Genomic DNA, 26285 nt, shown 5'->3' on the forward strand with positions numbered 1-26285 from the left:
GGGAGCTCTGACAGGTAGGCAATTCTGGGTAGTGAACACGACCATTTCTTATTTTCTAGAATTATTTTAAACCAAACTGTCAGTATTTTTTCAGCATCTTTTGACCCTTCATAGATTCCTCTCTCTGGCTTAACTGATCCATGGCATTTTTTCACCTTGCAAAGAGAAATACATCTAATTGTTGGGCCTGGGGTGAAGGTACTATCTCACGATACATCTTTAGGCCAAAAATCTCTTTCTCTTAAGATTACAATAGCCTGGGGTTTGATGTTCCTGAAAATTCCCTTCCCCCCCCTCCCAATCAGCCTTAGCATGCTACTCAGCATTTCATAACACGATTACCGGTACTTGGGGTGTTCCCAGTGGGGACAGCTGACAGGTGGGTTTGCTGTTTCTCTGACATGGCTGAACCCATGATTCTGCTGGATAATGGCTTATCCAGTCAAGATGCTGGTCAGCACCTGCCTCACTTTTCCCTCCAACGTCTTCACATCTATAAACCCTCAGCGGACTGTGAGCCCCTCCACCCCTGGGACCTTCATCACTGCCGGCCTGGAAACTAGCAGAGGATCTAACCAAGGCTCTTTGAACCTGGGGTTCTTAATCTGGGGGTCCACAGACAGGTCTCAGGATGATGAAATTTTGTGTGATGTGCACAAGTGCATATGTCTGGTAGAGAGTCCACGGTGTTCCTCTGTTTCTCCAAGGGGGTCCCTGACCTTGAAAAGCTTCAGAACCAGTGTTTGGTCTGAAATGAAGGATAGCAGATATGTGAAATCGCATGACTGTCATTCTGTTTAATAAAATCTCCAACTAAGATATATGCTCTTTTTTTTTTTTTCTAAAGATAAAGTTTAAATTTTTATTCCAAGCATCCAAGGCTTCAACTGCTCTCTCTCTCTCCAGACTATGCTCTGATCCAAAATAGAACCTGTTTCGACTGGACAAGAAACAGAAGAGCAGCATCGCTCCTGGGCTTCCCGGTGTGCCTTGCGGGCCTTGCTGCTCTGGGCAGGGCACGGCTGTCATCACATAACCATCCCAGCCTCTCGGCTCGAGGAAATGCTTCCATATCATAAAGGCACTCCTGGCTGGCTCATACAAGTCATCCCCTTCCCCACTCGGTCCCGCTCTGCCGTGGCCTCCACTGCCTCCTTTCTGTGGGCTCCCACAAGCCACGACTGGCAGCACCGTTCTCTCAAATGGAAGGAAGCAGTGCAGGCGACAGAGCAAGGTCCTTACGCCTTGGCCACCTGACATCCTTTCTGTTCCTCCCAGAGCCTCCCAGTCACCCCGGGCTTTCCGCTGTGGAAATGGGAGCTTCCGGTAGAGCAGCAGATCTGGGTGTTGGGAGAGTCTCCATCCTCTCGGCTGGGCTGGGGACTGTGGGGGTGGTGGTGGGGGTGGTGGTGATGGTTCTTAGATAGGGATTCATGGCCCGTGAATGGGTTTCAGAAGATTCCTGAGTCCCCGAAAAAGCGGTCTGCAAAATTTAAGTATGAGCATTGTTTTGGGGACAGATTCTACAAGAAGCACTGCTTTAAATTTTGGAGTCATGCTTTTCACGCCTGTTAGTCCCCACCCGAGGCCCCCACCTACCTCCCTGCCCGAGGAAGGACACGCACGGAGGAGTCAATGAAGGGCTCCCTGGACGATTACTGCAGTAACCTCGTAAGACGTCTCTTCTCCTTGCCGACCCATTCGATTCACCTACACTCTGCCAGGGGATTAACTGTCACCTCCAGCACATTACCACTTCCTCTCACCGACTATTAGGCAGAGTGGTGCCATGGTCCTATTATGTCACCTCCCACCTCCACCCTGCCCCACTCGACCCCAGCACTGGGTCTCTACGCAAAGGTGCCTCTCTCACTTAGAGATCACGGTCTAAACTCTGGGCTAAACGTCCATACTCCTGAACACCAGGATGCAAGCTGCCATCATGGTCTGAGCCCCACACACACCCCACCCCCATGGTCCGCCTGACTCTTCCCAACGACCTGAACTCAGCCCTGCCATTTCCCTGGGTGCAGAATGTGTGGCATACAGCCCCTCCTGGCTTCTGCCCCTGCTACTTGATAAGCCAAGGATGCACTCCCCGCCTGCCTCCCCCATCTGTCGCCATTTCACCTCACCGCTGCCTCAGAGTCTCATTGACCAGGACCATCAGAAGCAACCTCCTTTGGGTTTCTAGAACGCCACTGATCTTTCCTGTTCATTTGGCATTCGGGCACGGGACACTCGAGGTTTGCTTAAACTGCAATGTCTTGTACTACAATTTAACTTACTGTGTGTTTATGTTTTGTACTTCTGACTGAATTCTGAGGTTTTTCAAGGAAGGGCCCTTTTTGTACGTGCTCGCCCCTCTAGCACTGAGCATAGTGCCTTCCCTGCAAAAAGCGCTGAAGGTGTGTTGATGTGATATGTTTTCATATTACTGACTTTACCCGAAAGTCAACTCTTTTATATTCAACACATCGTGTTGAGTGTCTACCATATGTCCACGATCTGGCAAGAAGCATAAGGTCCTTTGTGTTAGCAGTGCTGCCCAGAGTGCGGGGTAAACAGCAAACAGGGACTGGTCTGAGTCACAAAACATTTCCCACTGCATAAAGACCAGTTAAGTCTGCTTCGCTTTGTTCCAGCCAGGCAGTTTGGCCAATGGCAGCCATTGTTCTCAAAAGGAACCGTTCGGGTTGAATTCAAAATCCCTTCACAATGTTGGGAATCAGCAGGATGACGGTATGTCTGCCAGGAGGAAGTTAAACCAGGGACAGAGTTCCTTTATGGAAAAAACCATTGCTGATTGCACTATGCATTCCACTTTGCTCATCCTTTGACTCTTTGCAAAAGACACTCACAGGCCTTACATTTTTGACTCACTCCAGATTTGTCCCAGGTTTCTTCTTTCCAACATCTGTGGCCCTCTCGTAGCATCTGACCTCATTCTTATGTCATATGAGCTGATTAGCGTTATGCCATGGTCACACTGGACCCCCACAGAGCTCTAGAGCAACAACATGCGAACACATGTAGGCCACAAAATCTGGGTATGATCTGTCCTGTTTTCTACCCTTTCTCATAGAGAATACTTTCAGAGAGAAGTTAAGAAAGGAAGGGAGGGAGGTAGGGAGGAAGGAAGGGGAGAAGGAAAGAGAGAAAGAAAGAGAAAGCAAGTGAGCCAAGAACTTTCTTTTTCTGAAAAATAATGTGGAAGAGAAGTAATGGGACCTCATTTTAATGCAGAGAAGAATGCAAGCGACACGTTCTTTCTGAAAAATATATGCTAAATTAAAAAAACTTTCACTAACTCTTGACATGGGGGAGTTAAGAGTGAGCCCCTTATCCATGTTAAATAAGGTACTGCAAATCTTTTTTCCCTCAAGTAGGCAAGGAATAAATTAAAACCCAACAAATCAATAAAAATATCTCTCGCAAAGGTGAAGGTGTAACCACATTTACATGTTGTGTATCTTGGAGAGATGAGGATGTTTAGCTCAAGAGCATGTGTCCCTGGGAAATGCTTAGAACCTTCACAGAGTAGGGACAGAAGTCACAGTGGAGATGGAGAGAAACAGTGAGGGAGCGGAAGGCTTCAATTTCCCCATCTCTGTAAGAGAACAAGAATAAAACCAGAGGGTCGCCACCTCCAGAGGGCAGCACAACAGACGTCCTTGAAGCTGGACCCCCACAGTGTGGTGAACCCACAGATCGAACTTTTCCCTGGGCACTACTTTGTTTTGTGTTCACAAGTGGTTGAGTTCATGCCATCGGATTGGGATCTACATTTCCCTATTTTTCTGGATGGCTCCATGTCAATGATGTTTCTGATACAAAGTAAGATACATTTCAAGAAAATGAACTAGCAGAATCCTTATCCTAGAAGGATATTTGGTAATGATCTTCCAGTGAATGACACTTTGTACTCTATTTAATCCCCGCATCCAAATGCATCGACATGCATAGTGTCCCTTTGGACTGACATAGTTGATCCTGAAAATCTAGAATTCAACTTCCTGCTGACTTGGATTCTTTTTTTTTAAGATTTATTTATTTATTTATCTATTAGAGAGAGAGAGCATGAGAGGGGGGAAGGGCAGAGGGAGAAGCAGACTCCCCACCGAGCAGGGAGCCCGATGTGGGACTCGATCCCGGGACTCCAGGATCATGACCTGAGCCGAAGGCAGTCGCTTAACCAACTGAGCCACCCAGGCGCCCGCTGACTTGGATTCTTGTCTGTTCAAGCTGTCCCGGAGAGGACCAGCAGTCCCTCACGGCCAGAGGTCTAATGCCACTGACTGGCCCAGTTTGGGAAGATATTGTGCTGGACCGTCAGAAGGAAAAGCTAATAAATAGATCCTGGCTTTCTATGTGTCTTGTACCCTCTTTAGGAAGGCCAAGACAGTTCTTTGATTAATAAAGTGCTATGATTTGTGTAACATATTTTGGGAAAACCAATTAACTGCAACTGACTGGGGATCAATACACGGATCAAAGGCAACCATAGATGGGTTGGACTCGAGAGAAACTGGCAACTTCTGAGCTGTTTTCCTGCTAACTCTGCCCAGTGGGAGTTCTGCATACTGAATGGTGCAAACTGGCCTTGTGGAATTGTCTTTCGGGAGTAAAAAAGTGTCAGACAAATTAAGAGAAGATAGGTCACTTACACAGGCAATGGACAATTGTTCAGAGCACTTTTCTGCTCCTTTCTGGAGCAGTGAGCAGCATTTCCATGTGGATCCCGTTGGGCTCTTTTGGTTGTTGTCGTCAGGGCTTATCAGCATAAAAATGAAGTTGTTTTGACTTACCCCTGTCTCTCTGCTATCAGAAAACTGTTATTAGGAAAACCGCATTAATTAGCAGCAGCTGAGGGGAGGACCAGCTATTCTGGAGCTGCAGCTGCAAGTCTCTTGCAGTTTATTGCCTAAATTTTAACAATTAACAGAATAAATAGTCTCTGAATGTATTTAATCATGTTAATTTTGTTTTCCTCTATTTGTATTACTGTTTAGGAGGGGTAGTTAATCTGCACTAAATACTCTGATTCCATTAGCATCTTTAAAGCATATCCTCAGCTATACTATTCCTCTGTGATTTACTGGAAGTGAAGTTTAATGATAATTTTTTTAACTTCACTTAAACTTCACTTAAAATATACCCCAAATATACCCCAAAGTTTGGCATATTAGCCAAAATATTTGATTAAACTAAATATATTCTTCTTCTTCTTTCTTAAGTAGGCTCCACAGCCAGCATGGAGCCCAAGGCAGGGCTTGAACTCACGACCCTGAGACCAAGACCTGAGCTGAGATCGAGAGTCAGACGCTTAACAGACTGAACTATCCAGGCTCCCTAAAAATCTTATTTTATGGCCATGTTGGGTAACAGAATTGGATGGATGGATGGAAGTAAGGAAAGATAAATGGAAAGAATGATAAACAGATTAACAGGTATATACATACATACAGAAGGACTGTTTTTAAACCTTCTCAATTCTAATCCCAACTAGTTCATTACTTTTTCTTTATAATCACTATGAATTCAGAATGATAAAGATATGGTATAAGAGAACCACCTTTCCAGTCAGGTTTGATCCTGGACCTACCTCTTCAGGGGGTAGTAGATGATTTACAGCTTATGTCTCAGTTTTCTGCTCTACAGATTTGGGCTCATGTCCACTCTTGTGAGCAGTAATGAACTAAACCAATATGAAAAGCATCTATGCCGAAGCTTCCTTTCTTCTTTCAACTTTAAACCTCATGTTGCTATTTAACTTATCATGTATTTATGTGTTTCCTACCCAGTTGAAGAGTTAATTAAGCCCTTATGAAGTAGGGACTTTCTCTTGCTCATCTTGGTACCTACCCCCAGTAGCTTGGGCCCACTGGATGCTCATACCTATTCACCAGCATTAGTCCACAGGCCTTGACCTTATCATCAGCTTGTATAACAATTAACATCTACTGAGTCCTTACTATGTGCCAGGTACTCTGTAGTAAGGATTTTATATACTTCAAGGGTTCTCAGTGTTAAATAACAAAAAGTCAATAAATTTTAAAGATCTAATTGACTTTATTAATAAATTCATGAAACAGGCAGAATCCCAACTACCAAGTAGAGAAGAGCTCCAAAGGGCTACAGAAAGACAAAGATTTTTAAGGGCAGGACAAGGAAGTCAAAAAACAGAAAAAAAAGGATTGTTTCAGGTGAGGTCACCTTCATTTGGGGATAAAAGGATTCTAGTAGATGAATTACTTTATCTTCCTTTGTCAGATAAAAAGGGCTCATGGAACTGATTACCTTATTAGTGCTGACCAGAAAATTCCTGAGGGGCTTGTTAAAAGTTATATTCTTTGGGGGCAGCTGGGTGGTCAGTTGGTTGAGTGTCCGACTCTTGATTTTGGCTTGGATCATGACCTCAGAGTCATGGGGTCGAGACCCGTGTCAGGCTCTGTGCTGGGTGTGGAGCCTGCTTAAGATTCTCTGTCTTCCTCTCCCTCTGCCCCTAGCCCCCTAAAAAAATAATAAAGTTATATTCCATGGGGGGTGTAACTGCAGTTAGGTTAGGTATTAAGTCTTGGTTTACTGACTTGAAGCCTTAACCTAAGTGACACCATTTTGGGTCTGTGGTTTTTCTTTTTAACATCAGCCCTGGCTACTCATTAAAATCATTTGGAGGAGTTTCTAAAAAGTGTTGACACCCCGATTTCACCCTAGACTAAGGAGATCAGAATTTCCAGAGCGGGGACCAGAACATTGGTGAATTTAAAAAACTGCTCAGGTGATTCTAATGTGCAGCCAAGGTTGAAAATCGCTGGCATAGATGGTCTTGTTTAATTCTCCCGTCAATGAGGTAGGTACTATTGTAACAGATGAAAAAAGCCTAGGTACGGAGGGACCAGGTATCTTGACCAAGTTTACGTAACTCTTAATCAGTGAGGCAGGATTAGGAACCCAATGAGGCTGACTCCACAAACCACAGCTTTCTTCACTGGACTCTCATGACTCCCATGCAATAAGGAAATTCCGAGCTAAAACTACTGTCAAAGAGAGTCTATGTAGGTGTCCCCAGCGTTCTACAGTGACTTTGATCATCATAAAAGAAAAGGAGCAAAAGCACAGCAAATCCTTTCTGTTTTAAAAGTGTAGACCAGGTTTCTATCTTGACTTGTACACTCAGGGTCTGGAAGACCCAGTTCAAATCACAGTACCTCTCTGAGCCTTAATTTCCCATGATGACTATGACGTCAAGTTTGCAAGAGTATTGGGAAGGTGGTCTGTAAAGCGTAGACTATTTAAAAAATGCAAAGGGGCACTATGCCTTAGCTCCTCATCTCGATTTTATAGGGAGGAAAACCCACTCAGACTTGGTAAAGCCAGGACTTGACCCTTGACCTGACCGACTCCAGAGCCCATCTGCAAGGGGCAAACTCTCTAGTGCAATGCTGCAATCTGTCAAGAACCATCTTGCAAAATGTGATTAGGAATAGAATCTGTAGTGATGGCCAGAGAGATTAGACTTTCTGTAAAAAGCTGTTTTAGAAATGGCCATGATAGAGGCTGCTGGTGGGGGGCAGGGGTGGGGGGGGAGGGGGAGGGCTGGCTCTTCCCTCCCACATTCCTGGCTTTGTTCCAGGGGCTAAAGTGAAAACGGAAATGCAGTCTTGTTTAAGAGAGAACCTGGCATTTCAGGTTCTCAGATCAATATTCGTGCCAGTCCCTCAGCCTTGTTCTCTCTTCTTCCCTCCCCATAGCTAGCACAAGCCCGGCACATAGTAAATGCTCACTAAATGTTTGTCAGGATGAATAACTGAGTCCTGTGGAGGAGAGCTAGAGGGTGGAGAAAGACACATTGCCTTCTCTTCCCACTGAGGCCAAGGGCCACCTACAGCACCACATACCAAGGGGCCTCGTACACCTTTGCCTTATTTACAGTTTCCATCCTGAACTGCTCACCCTGATCCAGCTTGGTGCCCTGTTTCGCCCCCTTGTGACTGCCTTTCCCACCGAGGGCCCTTTGGACCTGACCCTCAGTCTTTCTTCTGTGATTTGACTCTTTGTTTCCTTCCTCCATCATGAGCTGCCCTGGCTCCGGGCTTACCTGGGCCCACAGTTGGTCTCACACGACTGCTGACAGTGCGGGCAGGGGAGGCTGCAAGCAGGCGAGAGCGGAGTGACTCGAGTGGGTAAGATGTACCAACCACCGCAATTCCCAAGCATCTCCCCCATTCGCCCCTACCGTTAGAGAACTAGATATAAAAGACAACCCTCTTTATAAAAGACCAGTAATCCTCGTGAGAACTCATCCTCGTCAACGATCTACTCATACAGTAGAGTGGCAGAGCAAAAGCTTGGGCTGTGGAGTTGGGCTGTCTGGGGTTCAAATCGCAGCTCTACTGCTTTCGATGTTGGACTTGATGTGCCTCAGTTTCCTCTCTGTAAAATGGGACAATACTACTTTCATCATAAGAAGGTATGTCGGCACATATTTTATTTATTATTATTTGTTATTAAAAAATTAGAGCAATACCCAGCTGAATGCTCCAAGAAGGGATGTTTTGGTGAAGGAAAGGATAGAGCACCACCTCTGCGCCTCCCCCCCCGCCCCTCCGCCGCCCCACAACTGCACTCTTTCTTGCTCTACCATCTGGCTCCACATGCAGGTTCTCAAACATTCCTTGCTTTCTCTGGGCTAGGGACAATGCCATACTCTGTCTCCTCCCTCTCTCTCCCCTATTGCCTTATTTGTCAGGTTACGAACTGTGCTCTCTGGACCTTCTGCACCACCCCAGACTCGGCTGGGTGCCCACCCACCCCAGCCCTGCACTCTTCCCAGTGTGGCTCCTTTACACCATATAGTCCTATTCCTGCCACTGCGAGTTCCCAAGAGGCTGTGTCCTGCTCATCTCTGCATCCCTGCTGTTGGGCATGGTGCCCGGTACAGATCTATGGTGCCACGGGAAGGAATCAAGGAACAGATGAACTTAGCCTGGAGATCAGGCCTGGCAAGAGTCCTTGCCTATATTCTTGATTGAGCCCAGGACACTCTCATCCACATCTTAGCCCAACCTTCTGAGAGGAGGAAACCAGGAAGAAAAGGGAAAAATCTAGAAGGGAAGATACAAATGCAGCTTTTCCCTTTTTCCTTTCTACCCCACCAGCCCCTGCCTTTGCGCTGGGCCTGTTTAATTCAAAACCATTTCGACCTTAAAGAAAACTTACAAGAACAGTACAAAGAACTTGTTTTCCCCTGAAGCATCTACAAGCAGGTGGTTGAATGATGTCCAGTTGCCTTAAGTACTTTCTTGTGTATTTCCTACAAACAAGGACCTTCTCCTGTGTAACCACACACAGCCACCAGACACAGGAAATTAACATTAATACATCCAACCCTCAAACCCTATTCCAGTTTTGACTTAAATTGTCTCTTTATTGCCAAAAGACCTAGTTTGGAATCACAGAATGCACTTAGATTTTATGTCTAGGATGGTTCCTCAGTCTTTCCTCGACTTTTATGACTTTGAAACTCTTTGAAGATTACATGTCAGGTAATTCTATAAAATGACTGAGCTTGTCTGATGCTTCCTCAGGATTAGACTCAGGTTATGCGTCTTTAGTGGGAATATCATAGAAGTGATGCTGCGTTCTTCTCACTGCATCCTATCAGGGGGCTCGTGATTTAAATTTAGATTTGTCCTATCACTGGTGTCTGCCAGACATTCCTGTTTGGCTCTTTGCCGTTATTAAGCACCTTGAGGGCAGAGACTTTGCGATGATATAAACATCCTGTTCCTTATCAACCTTTCCAAATGTCTTTGTTGGTTTATTTGTTCATTCACTGAAGTGGCACATGTACTTATTTATATCAGACAGCCCCCAGCTCTCCATTTTATTGAATAGGCTGCAATCCATTATGTTACTCTTACAAATCTGCGGGAATGTACAGCCCATGTCTATTTGTACTTGGTCTTCCTCTTGATGTTAGATTTTGGTTTTTATTTTCCCTGGTCTCGAGGTCTGAAATTCAACATGACTATTGTGTTTTATGTGGTTCTTAACAGCACTTCATATTGTGTATGGGAACTGGCAAGGAGCAAACAAGCAAATGGAAAGCAGACACAGTGAGACTAAAACCTAATAGGGCTTAAAGCTTTACACCAGGTTTCAGAATGTACCGGTTTTGTCCTAAGGGTCAGAAACTGGAATTCACTTCCAGGGATGAGCCTCTACTTTTGTCTTAGAAACATGTATGTGGGAGCGCCTGGGTGGCTCAGTTGGTTAAGCGACTGCCTTCGGCTCAGGTCATGATCCTGGAGTCCCGGGATCAAGTCCCACATCGGGCTCCCTGCTCAGCGGGGAGTCTGCTTCTCCCTCTGATCCTCCCCCTCTCATGCTCTCTGTCTCCCATTCTCTCTCTCAGATAAATAAATAAAAAACCTTAAAAAAAAAAAAAAAGAAACATGTATGTGAGTTCTTCATTTTATTGCAAATGTGAAGCAATAATCACAAAACAACAAGAGTCTTGTAGCCATTTATAGAGCTTATTATTCTATACCGGATGCTGTTCTAAACACTTTCATCCTCACATCAATCCTATGAGGCAGGTACTATTATTATCCCCATTTTACAGGGGAGGCATCTGAGGCACTGGAAATTTTTAAATTTTTAAAAAATTTTTTTATTATGTTCAGTTAGCCACCATACAGTACATCATTAGTTTTTGATGTACTGTTCAATGATCGTTAGTTGCGTATAACACCCAGTGCTCATCACAACACGTGAGGCACTGGGAATTTAAAATGACTTGCCTAATGTCATTAGTTAAGTGGTGGAGCCAGAATTCAATCTCAGGTCACCTGACTTGTGACTCCACCTTTGTATCTGTAATGCTGAATGAACTAGTCCAGAGGGGAGTTGGGTCTGGAATTTGGGGCAACTGGGATTTGTGTAAAGGCATTCTTTCGGGGGGAAGTAAACCAGCCACCGAGGGTAGGCAGAGAGCCAGATGCTCACCAAGCATGAGGAGCAGGGGATTCCCCCCACCCCTCTCCACGCCCGCCCCCCCTCCCCCCCGCCCCAAGGATGAGCTTGGGCTTCTGGGCCCTAGGAGCAGCCAAAATCTAGAAGCCGATTATAGTTTCTCTGTGCTACAATTTCGTCCTGGCACTCCCCAGGCTTTCAACAACGTTTTATTAACCTTTGTGGCTTGGCCTTAGGTGTGATGTGGAGTATTAAGCGACAGAGCTCCAAGTATGGAGCAAAAATGGGGAGAAATTGCCTGAGGAATGGACCCATAGTCTAGCCCTAGGTAGATGGTGGGGTGGCAAGCAACAGCCAGGAGGTTTTGATACATGTAATAATTCCCTAAAGATTCCCCGTAATTCTTCGGTGGTCACCATGGCAGAAGCCTGGTGTATCTGTATGTTAAGGAAGAATTAGTTTCTGATTAATAATCTTCAAAGAATACTTTCTATTTAAAAAGATGTGGGGCCCCCTCTTTGAGGAGTCAGACTGGCCCTGGGAGCCCACCTTGGTTCTGTTTAGAGTGTCCTGTTATTTCTAGCACTAGTTGGATGAAGCTGTAGACCATTCTTCCTTCAAACCATGACTTCAGAGCTGGGATCCAGGACATCTGCCAAATTTTTCCTTGGGATGGATTCTTCTTTAGCATAGCACATGTCACAGTTGTTGACTAAGGAAGGTGGCAAGGTGTCTTCCATCTCAGTGTACAAAGAGACGGGTACAGAGATATGCAGGGAGTGTGTTATTGCATATATTGTCCCCATTAAGGAGGGATTGTCAAAGAAGGCTGTGGATGGTGGTACAAAGTGGGAGCCAAGTGAGACCACTGAAAGCCAAACACAAAAAAGCAAAGGTAGAGAAATCAGATCCGGGAAGTAGGTTTACCTAGCGACACAGCTGGTGTGAAGGAAGAGTCCTCCAAGCAACGTGGACTGGAACAGCGGGGCCTGTTCAAGCACATTCTGACTCATCAGATTTCTACGTGGAGCCACAGATGTGTTTAATTTTATACATTGAGACCGATTTGCACACTGTGAGCATGCATGAACCCAGCTGCCTGAGCCACAGAAGCATGGGAGATAGGAAGAGAGTGAGTGGGAGACCCTGGCTGCCATTCCAAGGGCTCTGTCTGTTTGCTCTTGCTGGTTTCCTGATTCCATAGCCGCAAGACGAGACTCAGCCGTGTGGCTTTCATCTGGCGTTGTGGCCCAGTCACCCAATGCTCACCACTCCCCCATTTTTTCTGTACTCTGGAAGGCTTTTCTGGGTAGCTGGGACTTTGTTCAGTGTCTGGGTGTAATTATCACAAAACAGCCTCTGACTTTACGGAAAAAAAAAAAAAAAAGGAAGGATGGACCTTGGACCATGTAGTAGATGATAGCTAACCACTCCTGTGCCCAAAACTGCAATTAGAGCAAGTCTGAGGTCATCGTTCATCATGCCGACTTAGGTTTTGAAAGGAAACCAAATGATGAATATAATGATTATTTCTGTTTCTGCTTCCCCCTCTTTTTCTCCTAAAAAATTGGCAATAGCACTAAAGTCAAATTAAACATCTGTTTGAAAAATAAGCCGGAGTGCTCATGACAGCTGTCTTGGCCTTACAAATGCACCACAGCTGTCAAACTCTAAATTAACAAGATTTTCATTTATGAATAGCAGAGAACTAAGATATAAGAGAGCTTTTTCTCCTATTTTCCTGGCTTCCAGGGGCAGTCTGATGTAAAATCTTCGGGAAATGCCCAGGGACAAATGGAACTGCCATCAGCCTGTACTAATCAATCATGGAAGGAGTGGGGAACGTTCTTTCCTTTTATGTCATTTCATTTCTTCATTGGCGTTATGTTGAGTGTTGTCTGTGGCAAGCAGGCTTGCAGGGAGGCTCACAATTCAGGGACAAGTCTCTGATTAGTAGTTGAAAATGAGTGGTGATGGAGCTGTGGGCCTCTGCAGAGGATGATCAGCATCATCTGCTTCTCTGGAGGGCTTCTGCCCTTGCCCCTTCCAGCGGCAGTAACGAATGCCCAAGTTTATATGACTTGGTTCTACTGCAGTCCCATACTGGGTGCAAAGGATCTAATCAAGCCATTTTGGTGACAGGGTAGAAGATGCTAACTTGTTTCACACTTACTTCATGACCCTGAAAGACAAAGTAGACGTGGAACCAATTCTTTGTCCTTTTCTACCCTTGTCCCCGAGTCATCACTGTCCTTCTCAGGGATGGGGTGTGGCTCAGGAGTGGAACAACACATCTCTTGTGTGTATTGCCCGGTTTAAAAAAATAGAGAGACTAAATATATGTAGGTGTGACACCATTGGGTACTTTTTCACTGTTGCCCAAACGTTTCCAGTTTGATACTTTGATTATTCCATGTCAAAAATGCCCACGGGGGGAGGGGTGGTAAACAAATTGTGGAATATACAGATAATGGAACATTACTCAGATATATAAAGGAATGAGTACCAATACTTTGTTATAACATGGATCAACCTCAAAAACACTATGCTCCGTGAAAAAAGCCAGATGCAAAAGGCCACCTATTGTACGATTCCATTTATCTGAAAGATCGATCGGTAAATCCATAGAGACAGAATGCAGATTGATGGTTGCCAGGGGTTGTAGGCAGGAGAATGGGGAGAGGCTGCTTACCGGGGGAGGGGTTTTACTCCTGGAGCGGTGGCAATGTTCTGGAACGAGACGGAGGGGGCAGTTGCACAACACTGCGAATGTACTAAATGCCACAGAACTGATGCCTTTAAAATGGTTAATTTCACGTTATGTGAACTGAATCTTAACTTTTAAAAAATGTCCCCAGGGTCAAAATCTCATGCGTTTATCCCACCCTGACCGGGGCAGGGAAGGTACTAGCAGCTCCTGCTCCATCAGTGGGGGAGGACTGGAAGCCATCTTGCTGTGGGGCGCGGGGTCCTGGTGCACAATGGGGACAGGCCGCGTACTCTTGCCCCCGGCCCCTTGCAACGTTGGCGCGGTCGGGGGAGCCGGGCTTCAGGGTTCCACCTGCGCGGCGGTCTGCTGCAGCGCCTGGAGCTCTGTTTAACGCACTTCCTGTTTAACGCTTGCCAGTCCCCCCCCCCCCGCCCCGCCCCGGGGAGGGGGGCTGGGTCCTGCCCCTGGGACTCCAGCTGCTGAATCACACTGCTGCCATTGGACCGCTCTCCTGCAACCGTGCCACTGCTGGCCTCGCAGGAACTCCTGGCATCTGGATTCTACCCGTTAGATGATAGGTCTTCAGGCATCGAAATCTTCCTAAACCGAGCACATGTTGCCCTTTTAGCCATCGCCTCCAACTTTCTGAGTGCTGTCCCAGAACCAGCCACTTCAACAGGCTCAGGGGTCCCCAGCTCCTTTCTGGCCACTCCCGGTTTCCTCCCCTGGTCGGTCCTGCTGATGTCAAGAGCCCCCCTGACTTACAACAAGGATGCGGTGGTTCTTCTCAATACCTCATGCCAGAAAAATTGTGGGGGAAGCTGCACCCCAGATCCTCCTAACGCTGCCAGCTTCCTCCAAATCATACACAGTCATCTCATGTGAGCCTCCTCTGTTATTTCCTTCTAAGATAAAAAGGGTCGGTGAGCTCTATGAAGTTACAAAGTATTATGAGTGTTCCCTAATTCCTCCTTAATACCCAGCCTCTCTTCCCAGGGATAAGTCTTTCTTTTGCCAGGTGCAGGGTTTGTTTTCACTTTCCAAATGGCAGTTAGTTTCCTCCCTTAGGAAACAACATTCTCCCCCCACCTCCACGCCGCCAACAGACAGTCTCCTACCTCCTGGTTTACAGGAGGGGCTCTGAGCTCACAGACCTCAGAGATCAACGGAGGCAGAAGGCGGTGGGCAGGTGGGGGTTGGTCAAGCTCAGTCAGGGTAGTTCAGTGGTGTTTCGTTAACAACAAAGGCTTTGGCATCAGGTGGAAGTGGGTTTAAGTCCCAGCTTTATCACCTAGCTGCTTTATTACCCTGAATATGAACTCTCTAAACCTTGGTTTTCTCATTGACAAAATGGGAAAATCCTACAGAGAAAACAGAGAAGACCCTAGAGGCTTTTATGGGAATTAAGTGAGATAAGGCATGCGGCGCACCTAGCCCAGTGCTTGGTGAGGAATATAAGCTGCCCACGTTGTCAGGCACACTATCGATGCATCGGGCACCTCTGTACGCCGGCCTCCTCACATCCTCCCATCCCAGCTCTGACCCCACTCACTGGGACAGCAGGGACCAGCTCTGCCCTACTGCAATTGCATGACGCACACTTTGTCCGCATGGGGCGCTCTTGCTTCCTGTCCCTGAGCTTCGCTGATGCTACAGTCTGGGTTCAGAATCTGGTGACCGCTCACCTGTGTACAACCCAGAAGTGTGTGGGGAGTTCACGTTGTGGGTCCAACCTTGATCACTGGAGGCTGGAAGCCAATGGATAACGGCCTCCCCCTCTATCCCTGGGCACACTGTTCTGAGACATGTGTCATAAGGCCTCTCAAAAGGTCCTGGTGGGATCAAGCACCAGTTGCCTACAGTGATGGCCAAGTTAATAACACTTGACTGAATCATGCCCTGCCTACCACCCCCATCCCCTGCTCCTTGGGATCACTTCCCAAATAAACCACCTGAATACAAGCCTTTGTCTCAGCTGGGCTTTTCAGAGGGCCTGGGACAGGAATCAGCAGTGACTAAGTTGTTAGCACTGGGGTATGCATTAGAGCATTTTCTAGAAAGTGCCAGAGAAAAAATATTTTACTGTTGCAACGTCTCAATTCTGTTGCTATAGCATGAAAGCAGCCCTAAACAATACCTAAATGAATGAATGTGGCTGTATTCCAATAAATCTTTATTCACGAAAACAGGCAGTGGGCTGGATTTGGCTGACATGCTGTGATTTGCCAATCCCTGCACCAGGGCCACCAAGAGGAATAAAGTTGATCCCCTCCAAGAGGCTCAGTCTCAGCATCTAGAAATGAGGCTGTCGAGGTGACTAAAACACGTCAGGAAGGGCCTTGGACACCATGCTAACTGTATTTTTTGGCAATGGGTGACACTGAATAAGTTCTCCGATCTTGTAGCAGCTGCAGCTGGGGATAGGTGATGAAACTGGGCAAGAAATGAGTTGCTTCTTTTTAACATTTATGTACAATCCAGTCCTGCCATGGGGCCACATCCTTTGTACTCTTGGAGTGATACTTGTCATTGCCAAACTTCCCACCAGGGATTGTATCAACAGGGCAAAGCTCCCTTATCTGATACCCCCTGGGCCAGGTGTGGTTCAGAATTCAGAATATTTTTGGATTTCAGAAAGACAATACCATGCAAACTCCATATATTTTGTACCATTTCCTATCAGGGTCTGGGGCAGCATCCAGCTCATGAATATTTACACTAAAAGACCATGAACAACTTCAAGTCAGTTCCGGGCAGGTTCGGGCCCTCAATGAGTTAAAAAAAAAAAAATCTTTTGGATTTTAGAGTTTCTTGGATTTCCAAATTGCCGATGAAAGACCGTGAACCTGATCTGTTTCGTATGTGACATCCTCAGACAGCCTCTGAGTCCTCAGTGCCTACACCCAGGAGGCTCTCAATAAATGTTACCAAGAGAATGGGCACACAGAAATGGCTGGAGCGCAGGGTTCATGGAGGGATTCAGGGCAAGAAGAGGCTGATCAGGGACTCTGGTAAAGGACATGGGGAGACTTAAATGCTCTGATTAAAATTCTGGACTTTATCTTGAAGGTGACGGACAGCACCATTCAGCTTTGGTAGGTAAGTGGTGTGACTCAGCTGCGCATGAGCACAGCAAGTCTTACCCCAGAGGCAGGAGCAGAGGGCAAGGAACCGGCGTGAGCAATGAGGTGGTTCTCGTAATACTGGGGCAAGAAGTGTCTGTGGATGAGGCCATGAATACGAAGCAAGTGGGAGACAGAAGAGACAGATCTGGCAGCTAATGGTGTTGGGGGGAGAGAGTGAAGTCAGAGTTGAACCTGACCCAGGAGCACCTATCTGTGATGGTAGAGTACAGATCGCAGACTCCGGAGCCCCGAACGTCTGTTTACATCACAGCTCTGTCATGTACCTGGCGACCTTGGGCAAGTTACTTACTCTCTCCTGTGCCTCAGTGCCCTCTATCGTATCAGTTTCAGAGAGTGGCTGCGAGGATTACCTAAGTATTTGTAATGCCCCTAGAACAGGGCGTGGCTCTTGGCTATTAGTACTCCCGGGACCCTGTATCCAACCCCTGTTTCATGAGGTGGAATTCCCCAAATGGTTCACCAGTGACTATCTCCTCAGGAGCAGGAGGACCCACATCTCAGACCCTCCCGGAAAGTTACGAATGGGTGTCAGAAACCCAGTAATAAACGTAGGTCATAAAGGTAATAAATGTATGAAAGGAGCAGGTCACTTCAGGGGACAAAAGCTGTCAGATTTAAGGAGACGCGATTTCCCTCTGGTGGGGTCTGTACACAAGCATTCTATTCACAGGGGCTCTTTCCCTCAGTTGCTACCTTGCTATCCCGTTTACAGCCTTCTGGCAGCAATGTGGCATGCCGGGGCAACGTTAAGTGCTGGGTCATTCATGTGAGGGGAGAAGGCTAGAAGGAGGTCTGCCTGGAAAGCCTGTAATTTAGAAATGTTCAAATCTTTGCATCCGAATGGAAAATGGAAATGGTGTCAGGTTTGCCCCAAAAGCAAAGGCGTAATTGCTATGTGCTTCCCTTCCTGCCCTCCTGGACTAAGGAACACAACTAACCAAGCAGGCTTCAGAGCTGTCATCTACAGGAATTTAGCAGACTCTGCAGCTTATCCTACCAGGACGATTAACCAAACGCTGCAACACAAATGCTCCTTTTTGCAAGCGCAGGTTCTGCAAGAAAGTCGGCATCTCTCCTTTCATGTGTCCTGAGCTTTGCTGCCAGATTTAAGTGTCCTTACTAACTTTTTAGTGAACTTTCCTCCCAGCATGTCAGTCCACTATTTAATAACCACTAATGGCTCCCTCGTTCCTCTTGACTCAAATTCAATCTCTTCATCTTGACACTAAAAGACCTCCATGACTTAGCAATGGATTTTGGCCCCCAAAGACCTTCTAATCTCACAGTGTCTGTCTCCCAGGGCTGCCATTCTTATTCTCACCTCAGTTTCACTAGGTCCACCCCCGTCACCTGGAATAACCTCATCCTTCTGTCCATTTATCCAAACCCTACTACAGCCTTCAAGATATACACTAACTTTCCAAGACACTCTGGTGCTCCCATTATTCCATTCCTCACTCATCTCCTTTCTGATTAACCACATTTAATTTGTCCCCAGTTCATGCTTGCCTTGGGCTTGCTAACCTTTGCATGCATATTTTTATTTATACCACAACCAGACTGAAAATACCTTGGAAGTCAGGATCGTTGTTTATACCCTGAGCCTTTCCCATGCTCTGGGCACATGGCAGGTATACAGGGAATACTGGTTGGCCAGTTCCCCAAATGCTGCCTTCTATGTGAAAAGAAGGAAACTTTCTCAGCTAGATCAAGAGTCCTTCTCGGGGCACTTACTTGGGTGGCTCAGTCAGTTAAGTGTCCAACTCTCTATTTTGGCTCAGGTCATGATCTCAGGGTTCCCACGCTGGGCATGGAGCCTGCTTAAGAATTTCTGTCTCCCTCTCCCTGACCCCATTCTCTCTCCCTCCCTCTCTAAAAAAAAAAAAAAAAAAAGAGAGAGAGAGAGAGTCCTTCTCAACTTGATTAAAGCATCAATTTGAAGCCTGTACTTCATGTTATACGTAAAGAGTAAAAGATCATAGAATCCCCATTAAAATCAGGAATAAGCATGAACACCACCATTTAATGGGTGTACTAGAGGTGACAGATAATAAACTAAGACATGAAAAGGAAACACAAGGTATACTTATTCATAATTTCTGCAAAGAATGAACGAATGAGCCATTAGATCAAGAGAACTCAACAGTGTCCAGATTCAAACTCAGAGTACAAGAATCAATGGTTTTCCTAAACACAAGCAATCAATGATTAGAAAGTATAATAGGAACAAAAAAGGAGCCCATTCACAAAAGCACTGAAACTATAAAATACCTATGAGGAAAAAGCCACGCAAGAATGTGCAATCTCAGTGAAGAAAAATCACAGTACTTTACTGAAGGATATAAAAGACCTAAATAAATAGGGGATATTCCATATTTCTGACTGGGGAAACATATTGTAGGGATGCTGACATTTCCCACACTAAACTATTAATTCAATGCAACCCCACTCAAAATTCCAATATAAGTTTTATTGAACTACAATTTACTTGTTCTACGATTCGTTTGGAAATATGAATCTGCCTGAATGGCCGTGAACATTTTGAACTAGAAGATTAATGGGCGATGACTTGCTACCAAAACATAAAATAAAATTATGCTATAAGATGGTGTGGGTTTTGTGCAGAAATAGATAAAAAGACCAGCAGAACAGAACTGGACCTGTGTCAAGATTTTATATTTGATGAAGTAGCGTTTCAAGCAATTGGAGAAAGGACAAACTCTTCAATAAATGGATGTGGGACAACCAATAGCCATTTTGAGAAACAGAAGTAGATATTGATTTCCCATCTATGCCAGATATCTTTGGTTTGTTCCTCCAGATACCTTCTTAAAAAAAAAAAAGAAAGAAAGAACCAACAAAAGAAAGGAAGAACATGGGGCTTTGGAGTTAAATGGATATGTGACTCAAGAAACTCGCCTAATTTCCCTGGGATCTCCTCTGTAAAATGGAAGTAGTTTGTTAGGAAGATGAAATCTGATAAAACCCGCTAGATGTGCCTGCTGAATTACTGGTACATAGAAAGTATCGGTTGACCTTTTCTCTCTCCTCCATCTGGCCCGTGGAACCTTGAGGGCCAAGCACATACGTCAGTTGTCTATATATCCTGCATGCCTGTGCGAATAGAAGCTCAGTTACATTTGTTGAAAGAACGAGGGACCGAACAAGCCACACTTGTTCATTGTTCATGGATAAACATATGTTCACATATGTTCATTGCTAACGGGTAAACAAGAGAGGCCTTTCTGGCTTCTGCCAGGAAGATCAAACACTTCTGGTTTGTGAGAACAGTAAGTCAAAGAAAACCAGAGATCTGAGCCAGAAGGATCGGGATTTTCAGAGCAGGACGACTCACCACATAAATCTAACGTTTTCCAGCTTTCTTCTTCAGAGCCCCAGGCTCTGCGGAGTGACCAGACAGCCAGGGACAAGAGTGTGCGTACCAGAAAGCCACGCCAGGAACCTGGTCTCCAGGCTGAGACCCCGCAAACACCAGCGGACAATAGGCAGGCCACATAGGACCACAACAATAGAACTCTGACCCCCAAACTCAGCAGCAACCAGCCTGGGAACCACAACGCCTACAGTGTCAGCCAGAACATTTAGGACTTGTCACTCACTACCAGCTCATCTAATTTTTGCCCCCATTGCCTCCCCTATTTCCAACTCAGGACCAACAAGAGAAAGCCAACTCTGCTCTCCAAACCAGTTACATAAGATGCTCTACTCTCAGTTATCCCGCTTCCAGCTTCCCCGTGCTAATAACCTACCCTCCAATCAGAACATACCCGCAGTCTGCCCTTCTATTCCCCTACAAAGATTTCCCACCCCTTGGCCAGTCTTGGAGTCCTCGCCAAATGCTACTGATGGCAGCTGAATCCATTGCTGTGTAGCCAGCCCTCTGTAAGGAGCCCCTGTTGGTTCTCATTTCAGTGGCCTTCATTTCCATAGGCTTTCTCCCACATTTCAGCTAGATACTAGATACATGTTATATACTGGGGTTTATTTTTATTTTTATTTTTTTTAAAGATTTTATTTATTTGACAGAGAGAGAGACAGCGAGAGAAGGAACACAAGCAGGGGGAGTGGGAGAGGGAGAAGCAGGCTTCCCACCGAGCAGGGAGCCCGATGCGGGGCTCCATCCCAGGACCCCAGGATCGTGACCTGAGCCGAAGGCAGACGCTTAACGACTGAGCCACCCAGGCGCCCCTATACTGGGGTTTATATATAAGGTTTCATATTTAAAAGTTCTACTGCTAATCCCTTTTTTTTTCCCACCAATACAGATTGATGCCAAGAGACAAACTTCTCAAGGAATCTGAGTAAGCACGTTCAGCTTGCATCAAACTAAGAAACAAGTGATATATGGATAGGTGGCAGCAAAGGGAGGCTAGACAAAGCCCGGGCTGGGGCTGGACAATGGACAGAGGCTTCCAGAGACCTCATTGGGCTTTTTTTTTTTTTTTTTTTTTTTTTTTCATAAGCCAGGCACAGCTGAGTCCAGAAGCTGCAGGGACTGGACTGCCTGGTTGGAATGCCTCCTTAGTAGCCCCTCAGAGGTGGGCTGAATTTAACCACAGTTCTAAGACCGTAGAAATGTCCACCTGCCAGAGGTGTAGACAGATGAACCAAATATATAAATAAGGCCCCAGAGGACTCAAATAAGAGGAAGATGGTTGGGAATTTTCATGGGAAAATGGCTTCTTGGATGCTGGGACTGGAGCCTTGTCCATCTACCTATGACAATTTGCCTGTCTGAAATCCTAAAATTCCCAGTATCCCTCTACATGGTCTTTAAATCTATTTAAAATAGGTTATGTATGGCGGCATTTCCCAAACTGGTGAATGTTAATATATGTCTCAGGAAAAAAGGGAGTCAAATAAGTTTGGGAAATGCTGGTGAAACCAAGTTAAACACATTTCATTTGAGTAGGACTTTGCAAAACCTTGAATCTGCTAATATATGTTGTGAATCTGTAAGAAGGGGATATAGTCTACAGCATTTTCCAAACTTACTTAACTGTAGAAATTGGTTTCCTGCCCACCTATTTACATCTCTCTGAACATCATCCCACGGCATACCATTTTGGAGACACAGGTTTGAGATAATGCTACTTTCACAGGAAAACTATTAGCTGGTTAACACCTCTTTTTTTAAACAAATATTTTATTTATTTGAGAGAGAGAGCACGTGCACAGGAGTATGCACACAAGTGGGCAGAGGGGCAGATGGAGAGGGAGAGGCAGAGAATCTCAAGCAGACTCTGTGCTGAGAGCTGAGCCCAATGCAGGACTTGATCTCATGTCCCCGAGATCATGACGTGAACCGAAACCAAGAGTCAGACACTTAACCAACTGAGCCACCCAGGTGCCCCCAAGTTAGCACCTCTTATCATGCATTGTAACTTAACAAAGGGAGGATCAGGAGACCAGATAGGAAGTGGCACATGAGGGCAGTTTTGAGGATAAGAGGAAGAAAATAAGATCATAAAGGAGGGCCAGAGACTAAAGAGGTTACAGTTAGGTTTCAGGTCAGCCTAGCGCAATTCCTTCCAGATGGAGGAAGTCAGAGATTATCCTTACCTGATTTGTAATTTTTCTTAGCCAGCGCGAGTATCAATATCTCTAGAAGCTAGAGCGTGGCCAGGAGAATCACTGAATTCGAGAATCACTGCAATCTCCGTATTAGAGATTTGGGCGAATGGTTCCTTTTATAGCGTTTCATCAGTGATGGCCCTTGACCCCATTTCAGAGTTGAGATAACTAAGGGCAGAGGGCTGATGCCACTCATCTGATGCCCCAACAAAGCCACTCTTCTTTCTGTAACCCCACCATGAAGTCTATGACAGACTGCAGGGAGGGAGAGTGAAGTGTTCTAATGACCCCTTACTCACTTACTTGAGAATCACACAGCCTGTTCCTGCGGGTGGCGCTATCCAGAACACCTGGATCCGTGTCCTCCTCCGTGGGGTGCTTTCAGTGACCGCGACGGGGCAGTTACTCATAAACTGTGTTTCTTCTTCATCTATGATCTATGGAAAGTAAACACATTAAAATGCAATGTCACTTTGGGAAGGCTCTTTCTTAAGTTTCCGAGCTGACACTTCCTTAATTTTATTTTTAAACCTGTCGTTGTGTGTTAGCAGCTCTATATCCCCAGACACCAGAATAGTGCCTGGTATAGAGTTCCAGTCGATGCTTGTTGAATTAACATGAGGGCAAGGATTTGGCACATGTGCTCTGCTCTCTGGGACCAGGATCTAGTGTCAACACTTTGAGGAACAGGCCACTAGGTGATGATCTTGCTTATTTCACTCTCATAACCGGGTCCCACTTCAGGGGAGGAGGAAGAGGAGGAGAAGGAGGAGGAAGAGGAGGGGGAGGGCATAATCCAAAGCCAACACTCTCTAAATAGCTAAAATCTGTAATTCAGCTACAGTTTTAGAACTTGAAATCGAAATGCTAAAAGAAAACACCCCTTTGGAGGAAGTCCTCCAAAGTACATAAACTCCATCCCAGCTTCATGGCACTGTTTATTTGGCAGTCTCTACCTCCTGAGTTTGTGCATTGTGTTGGTGTTCTCCCAAGTTAACCATCAAGGTTTCCTTGGACATTGCAAAAAAACTGGTAGCCATTCCCATTCCCCAAGACTGGTTCAGCATTTCTCCATTTGCTTCTGGGTCTGCTGCCAGAATTTGCTTATCCCTCTAGTGCTATTACAGACTGTTAGACCTGGAAGGATCCCTTGGGGGAAATCATCTAAATCCAATAGGTCTTAAGCGCCAACTCCAATTGATTGGAAGTAGCTGTGTCATGAGTAGTGCTAATAACAATAACGGATAACATTTATTGAGTGTTTAGTATGTGCTAGACACTAAGCTAAGTGCTTTATCTGAATTACTCATTTAGTCTTCAAATACAATTTAATAAGATAATATCCATATTGTATTTATTTTACTTTTAAAAATTCATATTCCTTTTAGGACAGCAGGTAAGAAAAAATGAAGTCACTCAAACTCCTTAGTTCATCATATATTTTTATCCCCGGACAAAGCAAAAGCAATCTTCTATTATATTTTATTTAATCTATATTCTTTATCCTACTCCCACTTATATATGTCCTCCTGAGTGTGTGTGTATATATATAAACATACATATGTTTATATAATACATAATGTATATATAAAATATGTGTGTATATATATTATGTATATATATATTATGTATATATATATACACATATATATGTAACTCACTTGAAGTTACATAGAATTGTTTTGTGTTTTAATGTTTCTTTCACTTAATCTTATGCTTTTAAGATACAGGTTTCCCCCACTATCTGAAAGTAGAGCATACCTATGAAATCTTTTGTAAGCTGGAATGGTATAAACTGAAGAAGCAGTTACCATGAATTCATATGGAAAATTTTTTGAGTGTTCCCAGACCCCAAAAATAACCTCTCTTAGGCTTTTCTGATACCTTAGGACACATCTTGCAAACAGATGCATAAAATAAATCAAGATAAAACCCAGATGTTCACAGACACAGTTCAAAGCTATATGGGGCTTAATGCTGAGATGCTGAGTGTAGTATAGCATTATTTCTCTTGCTGCTCAGGTGTGCGCTGCCTTTAAACAGCTCACTGCAAAATAAATGCTGAGTGCTATTTTCACTTTTTGCCTTTTTCATAAAAGTGAAAATCCTTTTTGGATTTCTTTCAGTTGTGGAAACAGGTACTAGTGTAGGTCTTCCGTAAAAGCAAAGTGGCATAACATGAACTTTCATAAAAGTGGGGATACCTGTATGTCAAAATTACTATATGTGAATGTAATTCATTGCTTCTGACTGCAGCCTAGTATTCCACTGCATGCATAGACCACATTTGACTTATCCATTCTCCCCGTGAGGCACAGTCAGCTGACTTCCAGATCTTTACCTCCACAAACACTGCTGCAATGAAGCTCTTCATGCTGCTCTACTTGTGAACCCACATGAGAGCTTCTCAGCAATATAAACCATGTAGTGGGAGGTTCACCCAGAGGTTCGTCTTACTTTTGGAATTCTTCATTCAACAGAAATAATTTTCATCTAGTCAAATTCGTCAATTTCTCCCTATGGCTTGCACTTTTGTGGTCTTGCCTTAAAAAACAGACCACTAAGATATTTTCCAGTATTTTTTTCCCCATTAGCTTTATAATTTTACCTTTCACATTTAGGTCTTCTATGCATTTAGAGTTTATTTTTTAATAAAATGGAGTAGGGCTCCAACTCCATTTTCTCCACACTGTGAGCTACTTTAAAAAGTAATAAACTTAATTTTTAAGAGTTTAGGTTTATAGCAAAATTGAGCAGAAAATGCAGAGGGTTTCCATAGACCCCCTGTCCCCACACATGAACAACCTTCCCTATTATCAACATCCAGCCCCAGACTGGTACATTTGTTACAGCTGATGAACCTACATCAACATATCATCATCACCCAGAGTCCAGAGTTTACATGAGGGTTCACTCCTGGTGCTGTTTATTCTATGGGTTTTGACAAATGTATAATGACATGCATTCACCACTGAGGTTTCATAGTATTGTATTGAATAGTGTCACTGCCTTAAAAATCCTTGGTGCTCTGCCTATTCATCCTTCCCTCCCTCCAACCCCTGACAACCAGTAATCTTTTGTTATAATTGCTTATTAGTTCCAGGAGGTTTTTTGTTGATTCTTTCAGACTTTCCTATGTAGACAATCATGTCATCTGAGAAAAGAGTTTTAATTCTTCCTTCCCAATCTGTATACATTTTATTTCCTTTTCTTGTCTTATTGCATTATCTAGAATTTCCAGTGTAATGTTGAAAAGTAGTGGTGAGAGGGGATATGCTTGCCTTGTTCTTGATCTTATTGAGAAAACTTCAAGTTTCTTACCAGTAACTATGCTATTAGGAATAGGTTTTGTTTGTAGATGTGCTTTATCAAGTTGAGATATTCCTCTCTATTCCTAGTTTGCTGAGGGTTTTTATCATGAGTGGATGTTGGGTTTTGTCAAATGCTTTTTCCACATCTATTGATAATGATCACATTTTTCTTCTTTAGTCTGCTGAAGTGATGGATTATGTTAATTGATATTTAAATGTTGAACCAGCCTTGCATTACCTGGGATAAATTCCACTTGGTTATGGTATATATTCTTCCTGTACATTGTTGGATTTGATTTGCTAACATTGTGTTGAGGAATTTTGCATCTATATTCATGAGAAATAGAAGTCTAGAGTTTTCTTTTTTTTGCAAAGTCTTTGGTTTTGGTGTTAGGGTGACACAGGCATCATAGAATGAGTTAGAAAGTAGAGTTTTGGTATAATTTCTTCATTAAATGTTTAATGAATTAATTAAATTAATAAGTTAAATGAATTGGTAGAATTTATCAGTGAACCCATCCAGGTCTGGTACTTTCTGTTTTG

The 26285-nt window shown here is 44.6% G+C and overlaps 1 protein-coding gene across 1 annotated transcript in view; it reads right to left on the reverse strand.

Annotated features, from left to right (window-relative positions):
• The window catches only part of SPON1 (spondin 1), a 244865-nt gene that overhangs the window by 156087 nt on the left and 62493 nt on the right, over window positions 1-26285 (reverse strand). Inside the window, exon 3 of the mRNA XM_034995093.1 lies at window positions 22735-22868. Within this exon, the coding sequence (XP_034850984.1) occupies window positions 22735-22868 (134 nt within the window). The remainder of the gene's footprint in view (window positions 1-22734; window positions 22869-26285) is intronic.

Source organism: Mirounga leonina, unplaced genomic scaffold (genome assembly GCF_011800145.1).
Source record: "Mirounga leonina isolate KUSES-001 unplaced genomic scaffold, KU_Mleo_1.0 Mir_92, whole genome shotgun sequence".
NCBI classification, from domain to species: Eukaryota; Metazoa; Chordata; class Mammalia; order Carnivora; family Phocidae; genus Mirounga; species Mirounga leonina.